This window comes from Clupea harengus, chromosome 3, assembly GCF_900700415.2.
Source record: "Clupea harengus chromosome 3, Ch_v2.0.2, whole genome shotgun sequence".
Classification (NCBI taxonomy): domain Eukaryota; kingdom Metazoa; phylum Chordata; class Actinopteri; order Clupeiformes; family Clupeidae; genus Clupea; species Clupea harengus.
Window position 1 is genome coordinate 11,106,503 of NC_045154.1, and position 23,230 is coordinate 11,129,732.

The 23,230-nt window shown below is 45.4% G+C and overlaps 1 protein-coding gene across 1 annotated transcript; it reads right to left on the bottom strand.

Annotated features, from left to right (window-relative positions):
- Positions 1-112: 112 nt before the first annotated feature.
- On the bottom strand, positions 113-23,117 carry nup205 (nucleoporin 205). The gene is made up of 42 exons (XM_031564548.2): positions 23,016-23,117; positions 21,891-22,033; positions 21,204-21,375; positions 20,845-20,989; positions 20,428-20,587; positions 19,928-20,156; positions 19,471-19,635; positions 18,669-18,844; positions 17,677-17,793; positions 17,363-17,500; positions 16,842-16,992; positions 16,331-16,530; positions 15,870-16,052; positions 15,603-15,653; positions 15,243-15,452; positions 14,699-14,936; positions 14,378-14,567; positions 14,069-14,189; positions 13,734-13,815; positions 13,271-13,435; positions 12,920-13,044; positions 12,585-12,699; positions 12,295-12,444; positions 11,961-12,035; positions 11,445-11,602; positions 11,176-11,256; positions 10,846-11,037; positions 10,385-10,592; positions 10,136-10,234; positions 9,559-9,707; positions 9,140-9,331; positions 8,626-8,747; positions 8,269-8,407; positions 2,726-2,852; positions 2,483-2,553; positions 2,087-2,218; positions 1,783-1,909; positions 1,406-1,572; positions 1,134-1,263; positions 819-923; positions 635-693; positions 113-477 (listed from the first exon to the last, which is right to left on the bottom strand). The coding sequence occupies exons 1-42, from the start codon at positions 23,041-23,043 to the stop codon at positions 325-327; spliced, it is 5,940 nt and encodes a 1,979-aa protein (XP_031420408.1). The 5' UTR covers positions 23,044-23,117; the 3' UTR covers positions 113-324.
- Between the last annotated feature and the right edge of the window lie 113 nt (positions 23,118-23,230).

Here is a 23,230-nt window from a genome sequence, read left to right on the forward strand (position 1 = left end):
AAAGTGAAAGTGATCGTCACATGAATAGTGAGTATTCAAGTTTTCTTTCTATTAAGAACATTGGATGAATTTCACAGCAGTGCATTAAAAATAAACAATCTGTAAAACTTTGTTAAATTTAGAAAATCGTTTTATTTAACATAATAGCAAAACAACAAAATCCCCAGTACATAATGCACAATTCTAATATTTAGATAAATCCAAAGCCAGAAATCTCATTCCCAGGTACAAATTTCATGAGTGCTTTGTAAAAATGTGTGTTGAAGGGAATGAGAGAAGAAGCGAGAGAGAAAGATAGTGTGTGTGTCTGTGTGTGTGTGTGTGTTAACTCTTGGTTTGTTGCACCAGCCCTCGGATCCTGCGTGTGAGAGCTTGGATGAAGGTGTATCGTGAGCGGCCTTTGCTGTAGAGCCCCTCCACTTCCAGGAGTTTCCTCTGCACGGGCTCACTAAAGCTGCTAGCCACATCACTCTGGAGCTGCTCCCAGACAGACAGACAGACAGACAGACAGACACACACACACGTAGTCAGAACACATTTTCATTAGCAAATTACAACATGACCCACTCATCTTTTGAGTACATGCACACGTGCAGTACATTCACACATAATAAAACAAAGGGTAAAATCTCACCTGTTCTAAATCTTGCTGACTGACCTGAGCCAAACCCAAACCACGCCCTCCTGTGGCAGCTAGAGAGACAGGAACAGAGAGGGGCAGATTGAGAGAGGCAACATGGAAAGAATGAACAGTAGATAGACACTCTCTCCTATATCCTTCCATCATATCAGAGTCTGATCTAGGCCAGTCTTTTTACCTCTGTATCCTGGCAACAGCGAGTCTTTTGGGTCCGTTGGGGTGCAGTAGAGTAGGTAGTACTCCAGGTGGCGCCAGAGAACAAATAGACATGCTTCAATGATGTCTGGGGGAAGGAACAGGTCAAGGAACTCCAACACAAACAGCATAACCTACTTTCCACATCGCAACTATATTACCCATAGTCATATCTCCTGAGATATAGTAAACTATATAGATAAGCATACGGAGGCACTAATGGGTGAGTGCCAGGTTAATCATGCAGTTATGTGGCCTGTCCCAGCGTAGTCATGTGTTACAAGCTGCAGTAGGATACAGGAGCAGAGGGCCATGAGTTTGGCGCGGTTGTTGACGAACTGCACCAGCCTGCGCTTGGCCAGCTGACTCCTCTGCACCGACGGCAACTTCTCCACCACACCCGCACCGGTCACTATAGCCTGACAAAGCTAAACACACACACACACACACACACACACACACACACACACACACACACAGAAGACAAAGATTATGCAAAGAAGATCAATAACATGATACAACACCAGGAGTATAGCTATGTGTGCAAGTGTGTCTGTATTGTGCTGGTACCTCCTTCAGCTCCTCTGGGGCAAGTTGCTCGAGGCTCTCCAGTTTGTTGAGACTCTGGCGATGGCTGTCATGGTAGCGGAAGAAGTCTCCGGCACTGGTCTTCAGCAGGTAGAGCACTAGACCCAGACTGGCCACGCGGGTGTATGGGGCAGAGGGCACCGCCAAATCTACAACAGAAATAATAGGAGTGTGAGGTGTGTGGGTGTACCATACGTGTGTGGGTGTGTCTGTGTACGTGTGTATGGGGGGGGGTCCTTACATACCCGTGTTGGTTGCATGTGTTCGAATGTGTGAATATGTATCTTTGTGCATCACACGTGTGTGTGTGTGTGTGTGTGTGTGTGTGTGTGTGTGTGTGTTCAGGTCTGTGTGTATACCTGGCCGTGTAGTGTCCCTGGCCGCTGGTTCACTGGCTGCCGGGCTGAAGAGGCAGATGCTGAACTGAGCCTCTGAGGAGCTCTGCAGCAATAGCGTCTGACAATACTCCATTATATTAGCACAGATCTGATAGGATGGGGAGGGGAGAGGGAGGGAGGGAGGGCAGGATGAGGAAGGCAGAGAAGAGGAGAGAGGGTGTTTTAACCATGATGCACAGTTGGGTTGAGCTCAGTTGAGTTGAATTGAGTGTGTGTGTGTGTGTGTGTGTGTGTGTGTGCGGGAGAGCAGGACGCCGAGATCTACCTGTTGCATGGCAACCTCAAGCTCCTCTCGTCTATCGGCAGGGTCGCCAGCGGCAATGCTCTCTTCCGCCTGCTTGAGGAGCCGCGAGCGCTCCGTACCCGCCAAACGGCCCAGCAGAGACAAACACTGGCGCTACAGAGAGACAGACTCTTATTCAATAAACCCAGCAGAGCAGAGAGCACAGCATCCAGCACAGCAGGTGGTGCCAGGGTTTCAGTGCACACCAGAGCACTACAGTTTGCAACAGAACATTTTAAAATTCACATTTTTTTTTTTTTTTGCAGAAGTGTGTTTCAATATCTACCATAGTGGTTTAGGATTCAGTCACGTTTTAACCAGCAGTATTTTCATATGTGGTGGTAAAAAAACCACAGCAGAGCTCTCCCTCACTCTCACCTGGAATCTGCCCACATGACCCTGGAACTCTAGCAGTGCAGTGCTGTTTATATCTCCCATTTCAAGAGTACCTGTAACACACACACACACACACACACACACACACACACACACACACACACACACACACACACACACACACACACACACACACAGAAAAGAAAACCATCACCCACTATAGATCTGCATCTGTGTGAATGTGCCTGCACATCCATCCGTTCTTATGTGTATTTGAGTGCCTACCTGGCAGAGCCGTCTTGCTGATGATGCCTGTGAGCAGAGACAGCTCCTGCAGAGCTCCCATACTCATGTCCTGACCACGCAGAATTGTCTGGATGGTATCTGCATGCACTATAAGCCACTGTAACACCTACACACACACACACACACACACACACACACACACGAATATTATCACAGAGCCAAAAATACATATACACGTTCACATATACACTACCGTTCAAAAGTTTGGGGTCACCCAGATAATTTCGTGTTTTCCATGAAAACTCACACTTTTATTTATCAAATGAGTTGCAAAATGAATAGAAAATATAGTCAAGACATTGACAAGGTTAGAAATAATGATTTATATTTGAAATATTAATTTTGTTCTTCAAACTTTGCTTTCGTCAAAGAATGCTCCATTTGCAGCGATTACAGCATTGCAGACCTTTGGCATTCTAGCTGTTAATTTGTTGAGGTAATCTGTAGAAATTTCACCCCACGCTTCCTGAAGCACCTCCCACAAGTTGGATTGGCTTGATGGGCACTTCTTGCGTACCATACGGTCAAGCTGCTCCCACAACAGCTCAATGGGGTTGAGATCTGGTGACTTCGCTGGCCACTCTATTACAGATAGCATACCAGCTGCCTGCTTCTTCCCTAAATATTTCTTGCATAATTTGGAGGTGTGCTTTGGGTCATTGTCCTGTTGTAGGAGGAAATTGGCTCCAATCAAGCGCTGTACACAGGATATGGCATGGTGTTGCAAAATGGAGTGATAGCCTTCCTTATTTAAAAACCCTTTTACCTTGTACAAATCTCCCACTTCACCAGCACCAAAGCAGCCCCAGACCATCACATTACCTCCACCATGCTTGACAGATGGCGTCAGGCACTCTTCCAGCATCTTTTCACCTATGCTGCGTCTCACAAATGTTCTTTTGTGTGATCCAAACACCTCAAACTTTGATTCGTCTGTCCATAACACTTTTTTCCAATCTTCCTCAGTCCAATGTCTGTGTTCTTTTGCCCATATCAATCTTTTCTTTGTATTGGCCAGTCTCAGATATGGCTTTTTCTTTGCCACTCATCAGGCCAGCATCTTAGAGTCGCCTCTTCACTGTAGACGTTGACACTGGCGTTTTGCGGGTACCATTTAAAGAAGCTGCCAGTTGAGGACCTGTGAGGTGTCTATTTCTCAAACTAGAGACTCTAATATACTTGTCTTCTTGCTGAGTTGTGCACCAGGGCCTCCCACTTCTCTTTCCACTCTGTTAGAGCCCGTTTGTGCTGTTCTCTGAAGGGAGTAGTACACACCGTTGTAGGAAATGTTCAGTTTCTTCGCCATTTTTCGCATGGAATAGCCTTAATTTCTAAGAACAAGAATAGACTGGCGAGTTTCACATGAAAGTTCTCTTTTTCTGGCCATTTTGAGAGTATAATCGAACCCACAAATGTGATGCTCCAGATACTCAACTAGCTCAAAGGAAGGCCAGTTTTATAGCTTCTCTCACCAGCAAAACAGTTTTCAGTAGGGATGCACCGATACCACTTTTTTACAAACCGATACGAGTACGAGTATTTTTATTCGTGTACTTGCCGATACCGAGTACCGATACCGATACTTCTTAGATTTGGTCTCCATGAAAGTGCAATTAATTTGGAGGCAGATTTGATTTTATCCTCTGCAGATTATGTCAAGCCTATAGTACAAAATGAACAGAAGGCTATCCCAAGCCAAAAATAAACAGAGCTTTCTGGTTTTAACACACAAAAAAAGCCTTCAAACAGACAATATCATCACATGAGACAAAATGCAAATATAACCAGATAAAGGCAATTAAATTTGCTGCATAGTTAACAACACAGTCTGCTTAACAAAAAGTGAACAGAACTATTACTGGATTAGCACAAGAGCACATTTCAGTTACAAAAGGACAGTGGTGTATAAAGTACCCAAAAGCCATACTTGAGTAAAAGTAAAGATACCTTCCTGGAAAATGACTCAAGTAAAAGTAAAAGTAACCTTTTAGAATACTACTTGAGTAAAAGTCTTAAAGTATCTGATCTTTACTGTACTTAAGTATCAAAAGTAATTTTCTGATATTAAATGTACTTAAGTATTGAAAGTAAAAGTACAAGTAAATGCTGTTAATAAAAAAAGCAAAGGGTCAGAATTTTGAGAATTATGAAGTTTATTCCGACTAGAATGAGCATACTTATAAACTGGGCCTTATTTGAACACAATTTTAACACAATAGGCAATACTAAAGCAGCACCGAAAGTAACAACCCAGTCATTACTTGAAACTGAAAAATGTTTTGTTCATCTTCAAACAAAACGTTCCAAAAAGCCATTATGAATTTTTTTAATTTTAATCTTTGTAACATTTTGTGAATGGGCTCCTGAGTATCCCAAGGTATGCATAAGGCACAACCTGAGAGCAATAACCTGGCGATCTGATACAAAGCCATAGCATTACATCAGGATCATCAGTTTTACAAGCAAGTTATCTGTACAGTGACTGTGAAATACTTGCAGCAACATGCACACACTGTCGCTACACAATGGTAGTCCTTTGGGGGATCGTAGTCCCTCACATTGCGCATGCTCAGACACAAACGGTTTACGGCATAAGGCTCAACACCAACATCAACATATCTGGCTTGTCTTAACGCATAATGTAGGTTTATTTAACGTAATATTTAATAATGTTGTAAACGGTTTAAACGTCAACATATGGGGCTTGTCTTAACGCATAATGTGGGTATATTTAATGTTATATTTAATTATGTTGTAAACGGCTAACAGCATAAGGCTCTACGTCAACATATGAAACGAAACTGGGGAGAGACTTTTTGATCCTCCACCTCATCTGTTTTGTCCACTGTGACATCTTCTTTGTTTTTAAATAAATGGTCATGTTTTCAAAAAACTGGCTTTCGTCGCTTTTCTCCATGATTGAAAACGGATCTGTCGTTGTGACGCATGCGCGCGCGGCTTCGCAGTCGACAGTGTCGCAAAATAACGCATGCGCAATGTGAGGGACTACGATCCCCCAAAGGACTACCATCGTGTAGCGACACACACATCCCTTGAACAATAACGTTACTAGCAGCTATTTTGCTCCACACTGCTACGTTACTGTAGTGTGGATTGACACCATCCTAGCTAACTAGCAAGATACTTCGCCAGAGATGGAATAAAGAATAAGAATAAATAATCTTTGTAGGTTATTAGCTAGCTTGAAATATTATATACAGATCTTACCCAGCGGTGAAAGAACATGACTAGTCTACACGGTTGTGCTGGTGGCATTTAATGAAGAGGTCGTGGGGTTTCTAATTTTTTGATTGAGACCTGTGTGCTTTTGCTTCGATTATTGTTGTGTCCCCTTCGTTGTTGATCTTAATGTTTTGGATATATCCTTCCACTGCATATTGCAGTCCAGTTTGCCTTGATCTGGAGCAGTGGCGATTTTAGCCTGAAATTTCTGGTGGGGCAATTTTGTATGACTTCATGTCACCGTCAAAAAACTAGAGGTAGCTGATTATTATAAGCAGTAGACCAGTAGGATATGTTATGGGCTGCATTTTGAGTGCCAGCACGGAGCAGAAATCCTATTTCAAATACATTTCACATGCTTCAGCGCTCAGCGCAACACAAAGATGTTGCCTATAATACAGCATTAAAGTAAAATGATTGCAACAAAGTAAAAATATTAGACAAGACACATAGCTCAAATAACTTGACTAATGTATTAAGCTTGTGGCACACGTGTGGCATACAATATGAAGCGAAAGGCACAACTTAAACAAATAACAGCAACAAAACATGCTGCTAAATGAACAAAACTTTGTAAAAAGACGATGTCCTTGCAGATTGCATTGATACATCCATCAGCTCCAAAAAAAAAAAAAAAGGTTTGACTCACCAATGCAGATCACTTAAATAGGAAGTTGGCGCGGTGGTTCTTTGCTTGAGTAAACCTCTCGATGACTTTGCTGTTAAAATCCAGCAGCCCATGAACAAACGGGTTTTCAATGGAAAGCATGGAGAGGGCGTTCATTCTCTGCTGTCCCATCGTGTTTCTTGGGAATGGCTTAATCCTTTTGTGTGGCCCCAAACGTTTAATTTCTAATTTATCTTCCAACGACAATGTACTAAATTGCACCCTCAACAACTAGTCTACATCATTCGTTATAGGCTGAATTAAAACACTTCCCAAATACTCGAAAACTAGCGATAGCTAACTAGCAGTAACGTTACTGGCATTGATCTGTCTGATTTTGATCTGACTATGTTTTTTTTCTCTTAGTCACGGGGTACAGGTCTCGCGGTTTTCGCATTATTCCAGTCTAGTTGCCGGGCAGATTTTGTGGGGCACATCTGAAAGTGCCCCACCGCTCAATGTTAACTTTGGCCTGTGTGGTTCACGCTCATTGGTGTTTCCATGGTAACGGTCAATAACGCATTAACGTGCGCTAGGACCACTGATTCGCCAAACCTGCTTGCAGTCTGTGTTCTACCACAGTCCCCGACGTTGGTCTCGTCACTCTCATGATTATTTTTTTTTCTAAAGATGATTTGATTTTGTAACGAGTAACGAAGGTTTCAGGGGAAATGTATCGGAGTAAAAGTATCCGTTTTCTTTGCAAAATGTAGCGAAGTAAAAGTAAAAGTAAACAGAAATATAAGTAGTAAAGTAAAGTACAGATATCCAAAAAAACGACTTAAGTACAGTAACGAAGTATTTCTACTTCGTTACTATACAACACTGCAAAAGGATCAGAAGAATCTCCTGCTCAAGTACACAAACAATCACTTAACCTATGTGGCACAGTCTTTCTCTCTACCTCTCTCTCTCTGTGTGTGCGTGCTACTACTAGTCTGGCAGAGAGTGGTAGGACAGGTAGGACAATAAATCACATTTTGTGTCAGCATAGCCCGGCCAGTTTGATGCAGTGAAATACTGATGAGTGGTATCGGTGCTTGGTATCGGCAATTCAAAAACGAGTACGAGTATTTTAACGAAGTATCGGCACCGATACCGATACTGGTATCGGTATCGGTGCATCCCTAGTTTTCAGCTGTGCTAACATAATTGCACAAGGGTTTTCAAGGGTTTTCTGATCATCCAGTAGTCTTCTAAGGCGATTAGCAAACACAATGTACCATTAGAACACTGGAGTGATAGTTGCTGGAAATGGGCCTCTATACACCTATGTAGATATTTCATTAAAAACCAGACGTTTCCACCTAGAATAGTCATTCACCACATTAACAATGTATAGAGTGTATTTCTGATTAATTTAATGTTATCTTCATTGAAAAAAACAGTGCTTTTCTTTGAAAAATAAGGGAATTTCTAAGTGACCCCAAACTTTTGAACGGTAGTGTATATGCAGAGGTTCAAAGACATAATACACCTCACTACATTTATACACTAAATCAGACTGGGGAGGAATAGTGTACAAACATGACAGAATGTCTGTGTGTGTGTGTGTGTGTGTGTGTGTGTGTGTGTGTGTGTGTGTGTGTGTGTGTGTATATATCTCTCTTACCTGCGCTGCCCCCTGCTGGTGGTGCGTGCTGGTGGACGTGAGGATGACCTGGAGCAGCCTGAGTGTGGGCAGGAGGATCTGCCTGTAGCGCTCCAGAGGAGAGGGGATAAAAGAGGACCTATCCCTCTGGCCAAACACCCTTCAGGGAGGCAGAGAAAAGGACAGGCAGAAAGAATGAACACTCATCTCCCTTCTGGCGTTTTATAGTACATAAAGAAGTATGCTTGAACTAAGTGTCTGCCTGAACTATAACTACATCATTATATATAGCAAGTATAGCTGATTCGCTCTAGTTTTGCACTTTTCTCTGTCCTATCCACACTATTCGGACACGTGCAAGCGCACAAACGCCCTTACCTGTGCGAGTCACTCTCCGGCAGCATGTGGAACACCTGGCACTCTACGAGCTGTGACACCAGCCCACAGCGCAGCAGCTCCACCGCACCCTGGACCGACTTCGCCACACGCGTCAACAGTGCCTACACACACACACACACACACACACACACACACACACACTTTCATTAGTAAACACTCTTCAACCCCACATTACTTAAATCCCTGTTATTAACTACTGTAAATAATGCATACACCAAACTACTCAAAAATGTCCCTCAAAAAGCAAATGAGACATTTTAGTGCAACTTACTAATTAAATCAATTAGTAAAAGACACTAAAACATTTTTTCTATCACACATAGACAAAATACCACAAAAACAGTGTCATCTGGAAAGACAGTGACATAATCAAGAAATAAATGAACAGATGGAGACAAGAGATAACAATTTCATCAAAGGTCTGGGATTTGGGGATTATTTCCCACAAAAACATGCACGTAGTATATAGTAAGTAGTGTGTGTGAGGTCTCACCATCTTGGACTCGTATATGTAGAGGGGTTTGAGCAGGGGGGGCTGGGGGCACAGTAAGGTCTGCAGAGCGGCATCGTCCTGTCGCAGACTCTCCACCAAAACGCGCAGGTAGCCACTGTTGCACACGAACAGCAGCCACTGCGACTGGCGGTCTATGGAGAGGATGCGGTCCAGCACCGCCAGAGCCAACATCTGAGATGAGAAGGGGAGAGAGAGAGAGAGAGAGAGAGAGAGAGAGAGAGAGAGAGAGAGAGAGGGAGGGAGAGCGAGAGAGAGAGAGATTGATTGAGAACAAGTGAGACAAGATGAGGGCAAGACACAGGAGAGCAAGAATGTTTTAGGTTTTACAAAGATGAGAAGAACAAATCAATAGTGACAATAATGACAAGTGTGTGTGTGTAAAGGGAGGAGTGCGCTACCCTGCCAATCTCGTGGCCATCGCAGGCATCCCTGCACACCACCTCCATGAGGGTGGTGCCGTAGCTCTCGATGATGGCCAGACTCTCCCTCTGCAGCTGGCTGAAGCCGTCCTCAGGAGCCATCAGACGGGACCACATGCCGCTGGCCGCTAGGGAGGGAGGGAGGGGGGTTTAACACTCTTTACTGAACCAGTATACAAACCTTTACATCACTGCACCCTAAAAACACACTATGCATGAACACATTTAAGATCCCACATTTAAGATCTTATTCTGCTTCCTATTTTTAAAATGTAGGGGGCTGGAGGGTTGGGTTGTGTGTGTTTTAGAGAGAGAGAGAGAGCGCACAGGAGAGGGAGAGGAAGGGTGTGAGAGAGAGAGATGAGGTACAGCAGGAAAGGAAAGGGGAAAGAGACAGTTCATTAATAAAAGAGAGGAGATTGAAGAAGAGGTGGGTGACAGACAGCTGATATTAAGAGCCTTTTCATTCATCTGGGACAACTTCAAATTTGATACTTCCGGTCTCCACGTACACACAGAGAAGTGTGTGTGTGTGTGTGTGTGTGTGTGTGTGTACCTGACTGTAGCGTATCCGGCTCCTCTGGTTTCTGGGCAATTTGCAGATAGTAAAGAAGAGAACCATACAGGTGAGCACGCAGCCTCTGAAAACCACCACCTGTTCACACACACACACAAAAGACACAAGGGATCAGAAATGAAGTCCTTGGTAAAATGATTACAGAAATGCTAACAAGGCTTTACAATCTCATGTGGTTGTTATAGAGTGTACTTTACATCATGACCAGGTAAGGATGTCATCACACACCTGTGCACAGGATGAAGTCTAGAAGCTTCCGCAGGATCAGGTGGAGGGCAGAGTTAGCAATGGACGCAAATCCTGATGGGGCCCCTCCCTCTAGCCCCGCCCCTTGCTGCTGTTCAGAAAGCACTGATTGGCTGAGATGGGCGGTGAGAGTGAAGACCGCCCCCGCCACCACTGGCATCAGTTCCACAGCTGCATCTTCAGCCAGAACCTAAAACACACACACGCACACACAGTTTATTCCAAAATACAGACACATTTTCCCTGTATTCTGACGTGATAATGGCACCTGTGTGTAATTTGAGTTAATAGTCCTTTTTGTAGCTCAGAAGTGACAGTTTATCCACAACTCTGAAGATTTGGGTTCTTTTCATCTTAAGCACATCAGATGATTCTCTCAAAGTACATAAGCTAGCTAACCATTCCAATTGCACACACACACAGCCATACACTGTCTCCCTCACCTTGTCGTGCAGGTCCAGCAGTAGGTCTCGTATGATGAGCTGTCTCTGGTCTGTGGTAATGAGGTCGGCTGGGCAGGCGGTGAGGATGGTCTCCACCACGGACCTCCAGCTCTGCAGCGCGTGCCGCTTGGCACTCAGGCTGCGCCGCACGCGGTTGCGCTCCACCACCTGCGTCAGGATGGAGTTCACCTCCTACACACACACACACACACACACACACACACACACACACACACACACACAAACTGTCAGACATCACACTTCACACAGCTAAGCTTCCCATTCAAAGTCAGCAATACTAAATGAGCCAATATCCCATCCCAAACTCACCTCCATGAGGAGGGGTCTCTGGCCAATAGCAGCCATCCCCTGAAGGGCATTCACCTCAGCAACCAGAACCCTATGAAGCAGCTACAGAGGGGGAAAGAGGACAAACAGAGTTAAAGACTAGCTGAGCGCAAATCACTAGACATAAAATCTATTAAACGCTATTGAATAGATTTAGTTTGTTGAACACAGGCACATTCATTGTTTAGATGAAAAGAATGTGTACCGTTTCACAAATACAAATGTATATATACACACAAACACACACACACCTTGACGTTGCAGACGGTATGTCCTTGCTCATTGACATGCTCGCAGTTGGAGATGACTTGTTCAATCTGAGCGCGCTCAAAGAAGTCCAGCTGCAGCAGCTCAGGCACTTCCTGGCTGAAGTTGATAGCGTCCAGCACAGTCAGCAACTTCCGGCGCACTAATTAGGTCATCAGAAAGAGCAAAGGGGTGAGTATAAATCACACAGGCGGAACACCAACAGCACAAAAGCGCACCTGAGATTTCCAATCAACCCTGCTGCTACTGATCACACTCTTTGAACCCTAAAATGAAATAAAATTTTAAAAAACAAATCGGGATTTTAAAGCACAAGTCAGGTCAACCCCCTCAGGGTGCGCCAAAACTAACTTCACTGATCACTGAAGTAAAAGTTCAATTCGATTCAATTTGATTTAAATAGCGCCAAAACAATCAAATTGTCTCAAGGGGCTTTACAGAGCCCAGGGCCTGTGTGAGGAGAAAGTGTGAGAAGCTTTAGAGGCTACATTGTGACTCACCTTTAGAAACTGTATCAAAGTGCAGGAAGCCACTGACTGAGCTGCTGTCCTCCTCCATTCCAAACTCGCTGTCGGCTACGGATGAAAGTATGGATTAAAGAGTCAACCTCACTTAAATGTAGCTTTGGAGACGTTTCGTGAGTTAGCTGTGAGTGGAAGCAGTCGCTGTTTTGTATGTGTGTGTGTATATATGTGTGTGTGTGTGTGTGTGTGTGTGTGTGTGTGTGTGTGTGTGTGTGTGTGTGTGTGTGTGTGTGTGTGTGTGTGTGTGTGTATGCACGAGATACTGAGGAGAATATTCAGATGTTCAGTCGTTGGTGGGTGTGGGTGTTACCTGTGTGTTGTGTGTGTGGCTGATCGTTGAGCAGAAGGTTGAGTAGTCTCTGTGTGTGTGAGCGCTGGCGGTTCAGTGATGTCAGCCTGAGCTCGATGGCGGCCGTCTTCATCAGCCATGACATCTGGGATAGACTGGCGATTTCATTACCTACACACACACGCACACACACCAACACGCACAATTACATCAATGCCATGTATGCTTTATTCATTCATGACTGACAGGAAAAGGCAAGCATGCTGAGTGCTCAGGGCACCAGCACAGTGATGCATGATGGGAAGGCCGACCTGACACAATGAAGGGCAGGTGCTGCAGGTGTGAGAACAGGAAGTCCTGGCTGGTCCTCAGGTATCGCATGGTGGGGCCTGACGTCTCTGAACACGCACACAGCTGGTAGATGACCTGATACAAAAACAGCCTTGTAAGCAAGTGTTCTGTTATTTGGAATGCACTTGATTCAGTGTTACTGATCTGTGTAAGGCATAGTGAATTTCATCCATCTTGCAGAGGTACAGAAGTAATGAGAGAGAGAGAGAGAGAGAGAGAGAGAGAGAGAGAGAGAGAGAGAGAGAGAGAGAGAGAGAGAGAGAGAGAGAGAGAGAGTGAGTGAGTGAGTGTGTACCTGGTAGCAGAGCTCCGCGAGGTGTGGTGCCTGCTGTGTGATTTCGGGTCCAGATCGTCTTTCGCTGCCTCTCTGCAGAAGACTCAGGATGGCATGCAGGCAGCTACGTGGACAGCCTAACACTCCTGAACACACACAAGGGTCAATCAGACTTGGCATGACCATATTCCCACACATCAGGAGACACGTCTTTAATTCAGCTCAGAGTGATTGTGATCTGCATGGTTGAAGTTATGCATGTCTGTGTGTGTGTGTGTGTGTATGTATGCATGCATGCATGCATGAAGAGAGGGCACACATGTATTCAGTGGATGTGGGTGTGTGTGTGTGTGTGTGTGTGTGTGTGTGTACCTGGGTCCTGAAGGTTGGTGGAGGACACAGGCTTCTTGACCTCGTAGCCCAGCAGGTAAAGGGCCAGGTTGGGAGTGGGCAGGTCCAGTGAGGTGATGAGCAGGCTGAGGATGTGCACCTGCGTCTCGTGCCGGATCCGCGCCACACTCTTCTCTGGGTCCACCTCTGCGTGAGGAACACGGTCACAGTGACAACAAGCTCAGCTATCGGCAGCCACAGACCTAGTCAACTCACTAAACGTCTAAAGGCTAAGTCCTTGGAGGAGTTGTGTACAATTTGGCTACTTAACACATTTGAAAATGAATTCAGAGCCAACCATACTATTAAGTCAGTCTGATACCATACTTAAACAAGAGAAAATTATATTTGGCCACCGAATGCCAGAACATTGTTGAAACATAAAAGTGGTTTGCATGAACACAGACACACACACACACAGTCAAAGACACAGACAAAGCCTCACCTCCGATATTCTCAACTCCTTCCTCTGCCTCCTCATTGTCCAGACACTCCACAAAGCCTGCCATCAGCTTCTCACTCACAACCTGTTCACAATTGAGCAAACAGATTTCCACCAACTTAGAGCAGAACACGGCAAGATACAATTTGATGCTTATTGACACGTGTGACTGACTGACTGAGAGAAATAGTTGTTTCACTCTTGAGAACTGAGAGTACAAATTACTCTCAACATCTAGTTTTCTGGTTTATTCTTTGTTGATGTGACTTGATTCCAAATACTTGATAGCTGTGAGATGAAGGTTGTGATATGTTCCTGCAAGAGTTTGTCTCTCTCACCTGATCATGTGTAAAGTCTCCCACCATTCTGCTCTGAATGTTGGGGTATCGGGCAATGCGCCTCAGGATGTTAGCACTCTGGAAGGCTGCCTCAGGGTTGGTGCTGCTGTGGTACAGGTACCTGAGAGGGACACATGGAACCCAAAGAGAGGTCAGCAAACGAGAGGCCAGGACAGAGACGAGAGTGGGTACATACCTCATGATGTTTGTGATGTCTTCAGCCTGGTCTATGTGTGTGTTTATATATACGTGTGTGTGTGTGTGTGTGTGTGTGTGTGTGTGTGTGTGTGTGTGTGTGTGTGTGTGTACCTGGCGATGCTGGTGATGTGGTCGGCCTTGCGCGTGTGTGCGCTGACGCCCTGCAGTAGCTGTTCTAAGGGCGACACCAGCAGTGAGGCCTGACTCTCTCTCAGCAGGTCCATGAATAAGGCCTGCTTCTGTAGGGCCAGATCCAGCAGACACAAACAGTGCAACACCGCCGACTCCAGATGCTTCTTACCTACACACACACACACACACACACACACACACAGATAATTTGAGGATACGAAAGACCTGTAAGAACAAGACACACTAACAAGACTAAAGAAAAGGCCCCAAAAGTGCACGCGCACACACACACACACTCACCAGGGAAGGGAGCGTATGTGTCAAGCTGTCGGACTCCCTCCTGGAGCAGGCTGAGGCAGAGGGCGAGTGTGGGTGAGTCGTTAAGCAGGTGGAACATCAGGCTGTACCCCGGGGGCTTATGGGACGCCATGATCTCCCCGCTGACCTCCACAGACTCAGGCAGGAAGTCTGCCGGCTGAGGCTCATAGTCACGCAGGAGTTTATGGAAGACCTCCAACACAGCATCTGCTACCTCCCACTGCAGAGTTAGAGAGAGAGAGACAGAGAGAACGAGAGAACGAGAGAGAACGAGAGAGAACGAGAGAACGAGAGAGAACGAGAGAACGAGAGAACGAGAGAGAGTCAGGGAGGGGAGGGAAGGGATAAACAGTGAGAGAGAAAGAGAGGAAGAGAGAGATTAGCGATTGGAGAGAAATGAGTGATTAAAGACCCTGGCAAGGCATATTAACTGTGTCCTCTGCTTGGGCCAGGCCATTCTATTCCATGAAATGGCCCCTTTGGACATAATACTTAAAATAAAGAACTCTTTCTTTCTTGTGGGTACCTTCTCGGCGGGGCGTCGGTAGGCTCTGGTGGGGAAGCGCAGGAACACGGCGTCCCTGAGGAAGCTGAGGTAAGGCTGGAAGCCTGGTGCCCGCATGCCTGCGCCCAGGTTCACAGGCAGAGCGCTCTCCACCAGCGAGCTGATCAGCTGGCAGAATGCCCGCGACATGGGGTACTCCTCACAACCAGACTCGATCTCATTCAGCTCCACCTACAAACAAACACACACACACACACACACATATTAGTCTACATTCCAATAAATGACCAATTGGACAAATACGATCACAAAACTTGAATCCCCGCACGTCAGCATCGACACACTCCTTACTACGCTTCCCACAGACAAACACACACACACCTCTATGCCTACTGCTTGTCTCTGTCCAGGTGTTCTCACTGTCTGCAGGATCTGACAAGAGAAAAACACAATCGTTAAGTGACATGACACACAACCCAACAACAGAAAGCACCACACACACTCCCAAATTCACGTCACACTTGTGAAAGATAACAGAAGATAAGACACCAGAGTACTCATAAGAGCTCTTCTTAATAAAAACACCAGATTCTACACAGACACGTCCACCACCTATTCATGCAGGCTGTTCTGGAATGTTCCGCCCACCTGTGTGTACTCGAGCGACTGCCAGAGCGAGGCGGCGATCTCGGGGGACTTGGCGAAGGCGGCGAGGACATTGAGAACATAGCCCTTCAGAACCGGGGGCACGCTGCACTGCAGCAGGCCCAACATGACCACCACTGGAGTCCACTGGGGGTGCTCACACAGAGCCAGACGGGCGTTCTCACTCTGAAAGAAACAGTGCCCCAGTAAGATACCAGATACAGACACACACACAAAAACTCAATTCAATTCAATTCAATTCAATTTATATAGCGCCATAACAATACAATTGTCTCAAGGCGCTTTACACTTTACACTTTTGTAGTCTGCTAGGGGTGTTCTTAGACAAGCAAACCCACTCAAAGCAGACAGACAAACATACATAAGATCACCACCACTGCAGTCCACTGGAAGTTATGAGGTGTGTGTGTGTGTGTGTATGTGTATGTGTGTGTGCCTCCTACCCATGTTATGATGGTGGTGAGCAGCTGCAGGAAAGATGTGAGCCCGTCCATCTCTCTCTGTGTAATCCCTCTGATGGGGGTGGGACGGTACTGCGAGGTGTGTGTGCTGGGCACGTCTCGACGCAGGTTCTCATGGTACAGCATCAGAGAGTGGAAAAAGTGCTCCCACGACACCGGGCTGCCCGATACCGCCCCCTCACCTAACACACAAACAAACACACATTCAAAACCAGTTATTTGACTTACAGAGCCCTATACATTTAACTATGCTTGTGAAAGTCAACAGTTATGTTGGAGGAAGCAATAGGAGTGTGTGTGAGCACGCACAGGTCAACCAGTGTAATAGTGAAGTTCGTGTCAGTAGTGTGTGTGTGTGTGTGTGTGTGTGTGTGAGAGAGAGAGTGTGTGTGTGTGTGTGTGAGTGTGTGGTGGTGTGAGTGAGAGTGTGTGTGTGTGTGTGTGTGAGTGTGGTGGTGTGAGTGAGAGTGTGTGTGTGTGTGTGTGTGTGTACCATGCGGGGCTCCATTGGTCTTGAGCAGGCTGAAGCAGTAATGGGAACACTGAGGGCCGTTGGCTAGGCCCTTTAGCATGCGCAGGTAGGGGATGTAGAGGGTGGCAGGCAACAGGTCTCCCATCTGACGCACAAACTTGGACAACACCACCTGCCCAACACACACACACCAGACATACACACACAAACTAAAGCAAAACTCTATTACTACGAGCAATGTGACAAGCTGGACTGTTCAAGGCCATCATGAGTAGCCAACAAGTACCTATATGTATGATGGTATTAGTATGGTCATGCACATAGGTAACCCTATAATTTCTGTTTGAAATGGTCTCTATACACCAATAGAATTAAATAGTACACTAAAAGAATTCATGAGCTCCTCCCACCCTCACCAAATGTTATTTCTAAAGGTGTGTGTACCTGTTTGTGAGGCGGTCTCTGTATACCAGTGCTAAACAGACTGCATGCCCCCACCTCACCAAAGGGCATTTCTAAAGGTGTGTGTATTGTGTGTGTACCTGTTTGTGGGGCGGTCTCTGCATGGCCATGCTCATGTATGATCCCATGAGTGAGGTGTGCTGGAGAGACTCCGAGGGGCACCAGAACTCCAGACCCAACTCCAGATTGGCCGGGTCTTTACTGTAGAACTCACCGATCTGGGAAAACACACACTTGCATAAACCTTGCACTTGAACTACGAAGATCAACGTGTGAGTTTTATACAACACATTTGTACCTCTATCACAAGGTGTTCTGGGATTTCTTGAAAGTGTGTGTGTTTTTGAGGGAGAGAGAGAAAAACAAAAGAAAGAGAGTGTGTGTGTGTGTGTACCAGTATCATAAGGTGTTCCAGGTCTTTGCGGACGGAGGCAGGTGGCTCACTGCCCATCTGAAGAGCCATGTGTACAAGACGAGCATCCTCATCAGCACGATTACGCAGTTGTTTCACCTGTTTAAAACACATTATATTAATATATATGTATTATAAGTTTCCTCAGCAAATCACATTTTTTGAATAGTCCAACAAATTTAAGCAGTTCAACATTAACGTTTTTACAATTCAAGGGTAGAGGAAACTAGCCTGGGTACCAGACGAACTTAGCCCGGCCCACAACATTTGAGGTCTGGAAGTTCGGTCTGGCATTGCTCCATTGGGGAGAAAATATGCCCGACCAAAAACTTTACCAGACCAATCAAATTGTCAGGGCGGGCTTTATACGATGATGGACAGATGATCAACCGTAACGCAATCAACCATGTCACCAAAGAGCGTTTGGGTTGAATTCGTTTTCAACAAACATGGCTGCCGCTGGAGAGCTGAGATGTAGATGTGTAGATAGAGATGTTTTAGAAGACATCGACAGCGCATTCATTTTGAAAGAGTAACAGAGAAACGCGATCAAGGCATTTGTCGATCGAAAATATGTTTTTGCCGTCCTTCCTTCGGGATTCGGTAAAAGTTTAATTTATCAGCTGGCCCCGATGACGACTACGTTGCTCTGATTGGTTGTAGGTCTATCCAATTGAGCGAAGAGGCATTTTTTTCCTGGTTCGGTTGAATCACGTCCCATAATCACAGCCCAATGGAGCAGTATCAGACTCATATTCTGACTAGAATTATGAGTATGACATCGTCAGGCTAAGAGGAAACATTATCTCTTCCAAATAAACATGCTTTATATAATTGCTGATATTGAGCAGTACTTTGCCAAATTATGGCCTTTGTTTTATGTAGCCCCCAATGCAAAGTCCACGTAGGACAGGTATACAAAGACGCAAGTTGGAATCTGTTAAATGTCCATTTTGTCGTCCAGCGCCCCCTACCTTCATGGGCATGAGTGCCAGGAAGTCTGTGATGAGTGCGTGCAGCCGCCGTGTGTAGAACTCCTCCTGGGTGAAGCCCTCGCACCCCAAGACGCCCTCTGTGAGGAAGAGGAAGACCCCGCCCAGAAGAGCCTGGTCGGCCAGTGCCTCATCTGCTTCTGTGTACTCCACAAGAGCTGAGGGACACACACACACACAAAAAAAAAAAATCTATTGACCATACCTAGCTTTATACTGCACCGATATTCTACCTGCAGCACACAAAATACCTTTCAGTATGCATGAGCGAACACTATTGATAATTTCACAACTTCATACAAGGCAGGATAACATAATGTGCAAGTAGTTTATTTTAATTTGAATGAGCTAGATATCCATATCTGTGGTGAATGTCAGGCGAATTGTCCATTTCATGGTCACTTCACCACAGTCAAGCAGCGTGACTGATCTGGCCGAACATTGAAGTTTAACCAAAAGAGATTTTTCTCTGTCGATCTCAACTGAACCACATACACTCAAATTTCTATGACTTCCAAAACGTCTCCAGGCGAAATAGGAAATTGCTACTTCCAATTCCATGATTTTCTCCAGGTTTTCCATTACGGTATGACCCCTGTCTGTCTTATTGTTCTCACACACTCACTGCAGATACACACACAAATTTACATTAAGCGTTGACACATGATGAAGATTCCAATAGACAAAAGAAACACACACACACACACACACACACACACACACACACACAGCTTGGTAAGCATAGAATTGTCATCCTAGCCAGTCAACAGACAGACTGACTGACCTGATCCCTGTGGCAGCTGTGAGAGGGCCCGTAGAGACAGCGCCCAGGTCAGCCTCACCAAGGCCTGGAGCCCCGGAAGCTTCCAGGTCTGACCCTCCACCAGATGTGTGTGAACCGCACTCACGTAGTCCCGTTCGGTCAGCAGTGGCATTGCCTGCAACAGGTCTGAGACACAAACACGCTCTTTACAATAAACACTCACAGCACAACAGTGCCCAAGGGAGTCTTGGTGGATTAATGAATTTACATTGTCTGGAGGGACATTCAAAATAATGCTATAGGAGTGCGGTCGGTGTCTGTGTGTGTGTGTGTGTGTGTGTGTGTGTGTGTGTGTGTGTCTGGTGAGTTCATGTAGAAGACAATGCATTATGGAATTGTGTGTGTATTGCCATAATGTACCTGTGGATAGTCTGTGTGTGTGGTGTGGGTGTGTGTGTAAATGTTCACAATTCTTCACCTTCTCGATCCTCAGTTGCCTGCTCCAGGAAGCTGACATCCAGGCAGTAGAGAAGGGCCATAACCAGAGCCAGGTTCACACTGTCCAATGAGCCATCAGCTTCTGGCGTTACTGTCTCCAAGTGGCCAATCAAGGCTAGTGTGTCATCCTTGCTCAGAGGTGACTGGCAGGTCCAGGCGAACAGACACTCTGCCAGGGACTGCCGGCATTCTTTGATGAGGTCTGAAACCTGCAAAAGAGATGAAGACACTCATTTTTAGCTACAAAATTACAAAACATCTCCACTTTTGTGAGCTATTGTGACTGCCCTGCAAATTAAAGCTTCCTCACCGACAAAAATAATGAAATGAAAGAAATTGCATTGTCATAATTTTTCACCAACTAGGTAATTAATGCACTTCTTGAATAAGGAAGTAATGGCTGACATCAGAGGTGTATGTACATACTGGTGTACTTTGTGAGTGTGTGTCTGTTTGTCCATCTGTCTGTCTGTCCCTTACCTCCTTCCTGTGTTTCTCATTGCCGAGGCCCCTCTCCTTCTGCAGTCGCTCAAACTCTTTGTTCACATTGATGTCTGAGACCAGCATCAGGATTCGTTTGGTCAGCCCCTCTGCCATCAGCTCATCGGTGAAACGCGTCGTCAGGGACACCAACTCCCCACTGGACACAAATCAGAGATTATAAAATGTATAAAGATTGTAAAACTCATATTCATATCAAATGCATATTTGGCAAAAACAAATTACAGAAAAACAACTAACTAAAAGAAAAGAACTATTTTTAAAAGCCTGTCCCACACAAAAGCATACTTCATTAGTGGTATTTGTTCAATGTGCTCATGATAGCCCCCATAAACTCAGTCAAGCACCGATTCTGGGATTAATTCCATTTGAGCAGTATTCCTCTTTGGTCTTTACCTAAGGTCCAGGGTGAAGGTCTTGCCGTGGCGTGATTGGATGAGTGTGCGCAGAGAGTTGGCGACACATCGCTTGCCATCCCAGTAGAGAAGCACACCCACCAGCCCTCGGGTCAAACCAGGAAAGTGAGGTTGTTGGTGCTCTCCTAGAGAGAGAGAGGGAGAGAGAGAGAGAGAGAGAGAGAGAGAGAGAGAGAGAGAGAGAGAAAGAAAGGAAGAGAGATAGATTAAGACAGAGAAAGAGTATATGCATCAGCAGCTCCACTGAGACCCTTTGAGATCTTTTTGTGTGAGCAGGTACACACGTGTGTGTGTGTGTGTGTGTGTGTGTGTGTGTGTGTGTGTGTGTGTGTGGCTTACCTGCCAATAACAGCTCCAGAGCGGCCAGTTCTCCAAGTTCAAACAGGTCGCTGAGGATGAAAGCCTCAGAGAGGAGCTGCTCGGGCAGCAGGCGTGCCCCCTGTTGGCCCTGGATGGCTATGCCTTCTGTGCTGGCCTTCCGCACCTTCTCCCTCTGCTCGGAGCTCTTGGGCTGAAGGGAGGCCAGCAGGAACACAGGTCAACACAGAGGGGTAGAGGAATCCACAGGAATACAAGACAATGTAAGAGAACCCAAGAGGAACACAGGCGGACAGAATTGCGAAAGGAACTAATCATTACAGTGGCAGATATTTGAGCTCAACAACAAATCAAATTACACCCCTTCCTTCCGTGCTCCTGAAGTAGCGTATTGATTGGTTGAGAGTGTTTATGGCTCGGCCTGAGCTGCTATGTTTGTTTTCCATTAACAGAGCCGAGACTGTGTATAAACACTGTAATTTTTTGAACGCATGCGCTGAACAGACAGCTAAAGGACCGTGAGGAGAAATATGAGGAATTTGACAAAAAGCGTACTGGATTAGAATCAATCTCCAGAATGGGACAGTTCTTTCATTTATGAGCCACTTGTCCCCCAGGAAAACAGATGAGTAAGTGTGTGTCTAAGCAGAACAAAATTACTATAACCACTTTAACCAAGACAGGCTTTGTGTGTGTGACATTTCTCACCGGGTTCTGGAACAGCTTGAGGAAGTGTGGTTTGTGTTTCTTGAGCTGCAGGTCCAGCAGATGGACACTCTCTGCCTGCTTCCTCCACACCGCTCCCTCCACCGTCTCCCATAGCTCCTTAAGCGGCCCCCACAGACTGGCTCCTGTCACGGGACAACACCCATCAACATCTGCAGTCTCAGCACAGGGGTTGCAAGCTTCACAGGCAGCTAAGGCCTGACAGGTCATGGATCACTGTATTTTGACATAAGCCCAGCTGGATATTGCGGTGAGCTGCTACGCACTTGATAGCTATTGTCCAGGTGTATGAGCGAGGAACAGAGGAGAACTATACCACATAATATAATATAGTGGAATAATATTTGTTTACACCTACACCTTGCCTCTTGAAAATATAAAGTATCTTTAAGAATCATTGATTTCACACACTACCAGCACTGATGGCAAGCAAAAGTATGTGTGCACGTAGTTTCACTCCAAACATTCAAGTTCAGTGTAATTCAAATGTACGACACAGAAAACACAGGGCAGCAGTAATGGCGATATAATGGGTACAGCTAATGGCAGAGCAGATTCCGGCCTCGTAATAGTGTTAAGTCTCAAGTCTCACCAGTGACATTTCTAAGGATTTGTTGCTTTATATAGGTGGATTGGGTCAAACATAAGACAATACAAATTGATATGAACAACTCAGTAACACATCAGGGAAAGACTTATAAGTTTAGTCACCACGCTCAACTTGCAGTTTGTTTTGCTATTCTTCCTGATCAGCCAAGCAGTACGGTGGCTAACGTTAAGTCATAATTTCGCGAGAGATAAATGCAGATAGGGGAATCAAACATTATAATAACAGTTTAAATATCACAAAACAAAGCTATCCGACAACTTCTCTCAGTGCTCCCTACTGTTCTATAATGCCCTATTTAACGTTGAGTTAACGATACTTCATAAGTGGAGGCTCTGCTAAAGCCTGACTTTGGGCACCGCACCATGTGAGAGCGAGATTCCAAAAACATGGAAGATGAAATAAAGAAACACTGCGCTGGTACAACAGCAAACCTAACTATCGGTTATCACTTCAATGACCCGTTAAACTAGCTTTATATTTTGAAATTAACACCATACCTGAATTTACCGCCATCTGCGCCGCCATGTTAAACGCAGTTCCAGGGTTGATGATGCCCACTTGAGAGTTCCGTTGATTGCCCGAATAAAAAAATCAGATCACTTTTGCTTTAAATTAGTAAGTTCAGCACAGTCTGCGAAGTACTCTTGGAAAATATTTTTCGTGTAGTGTTTTATTCCAAAGCAATGGCAAGTACCCCTGTTTTTGTTTTTAT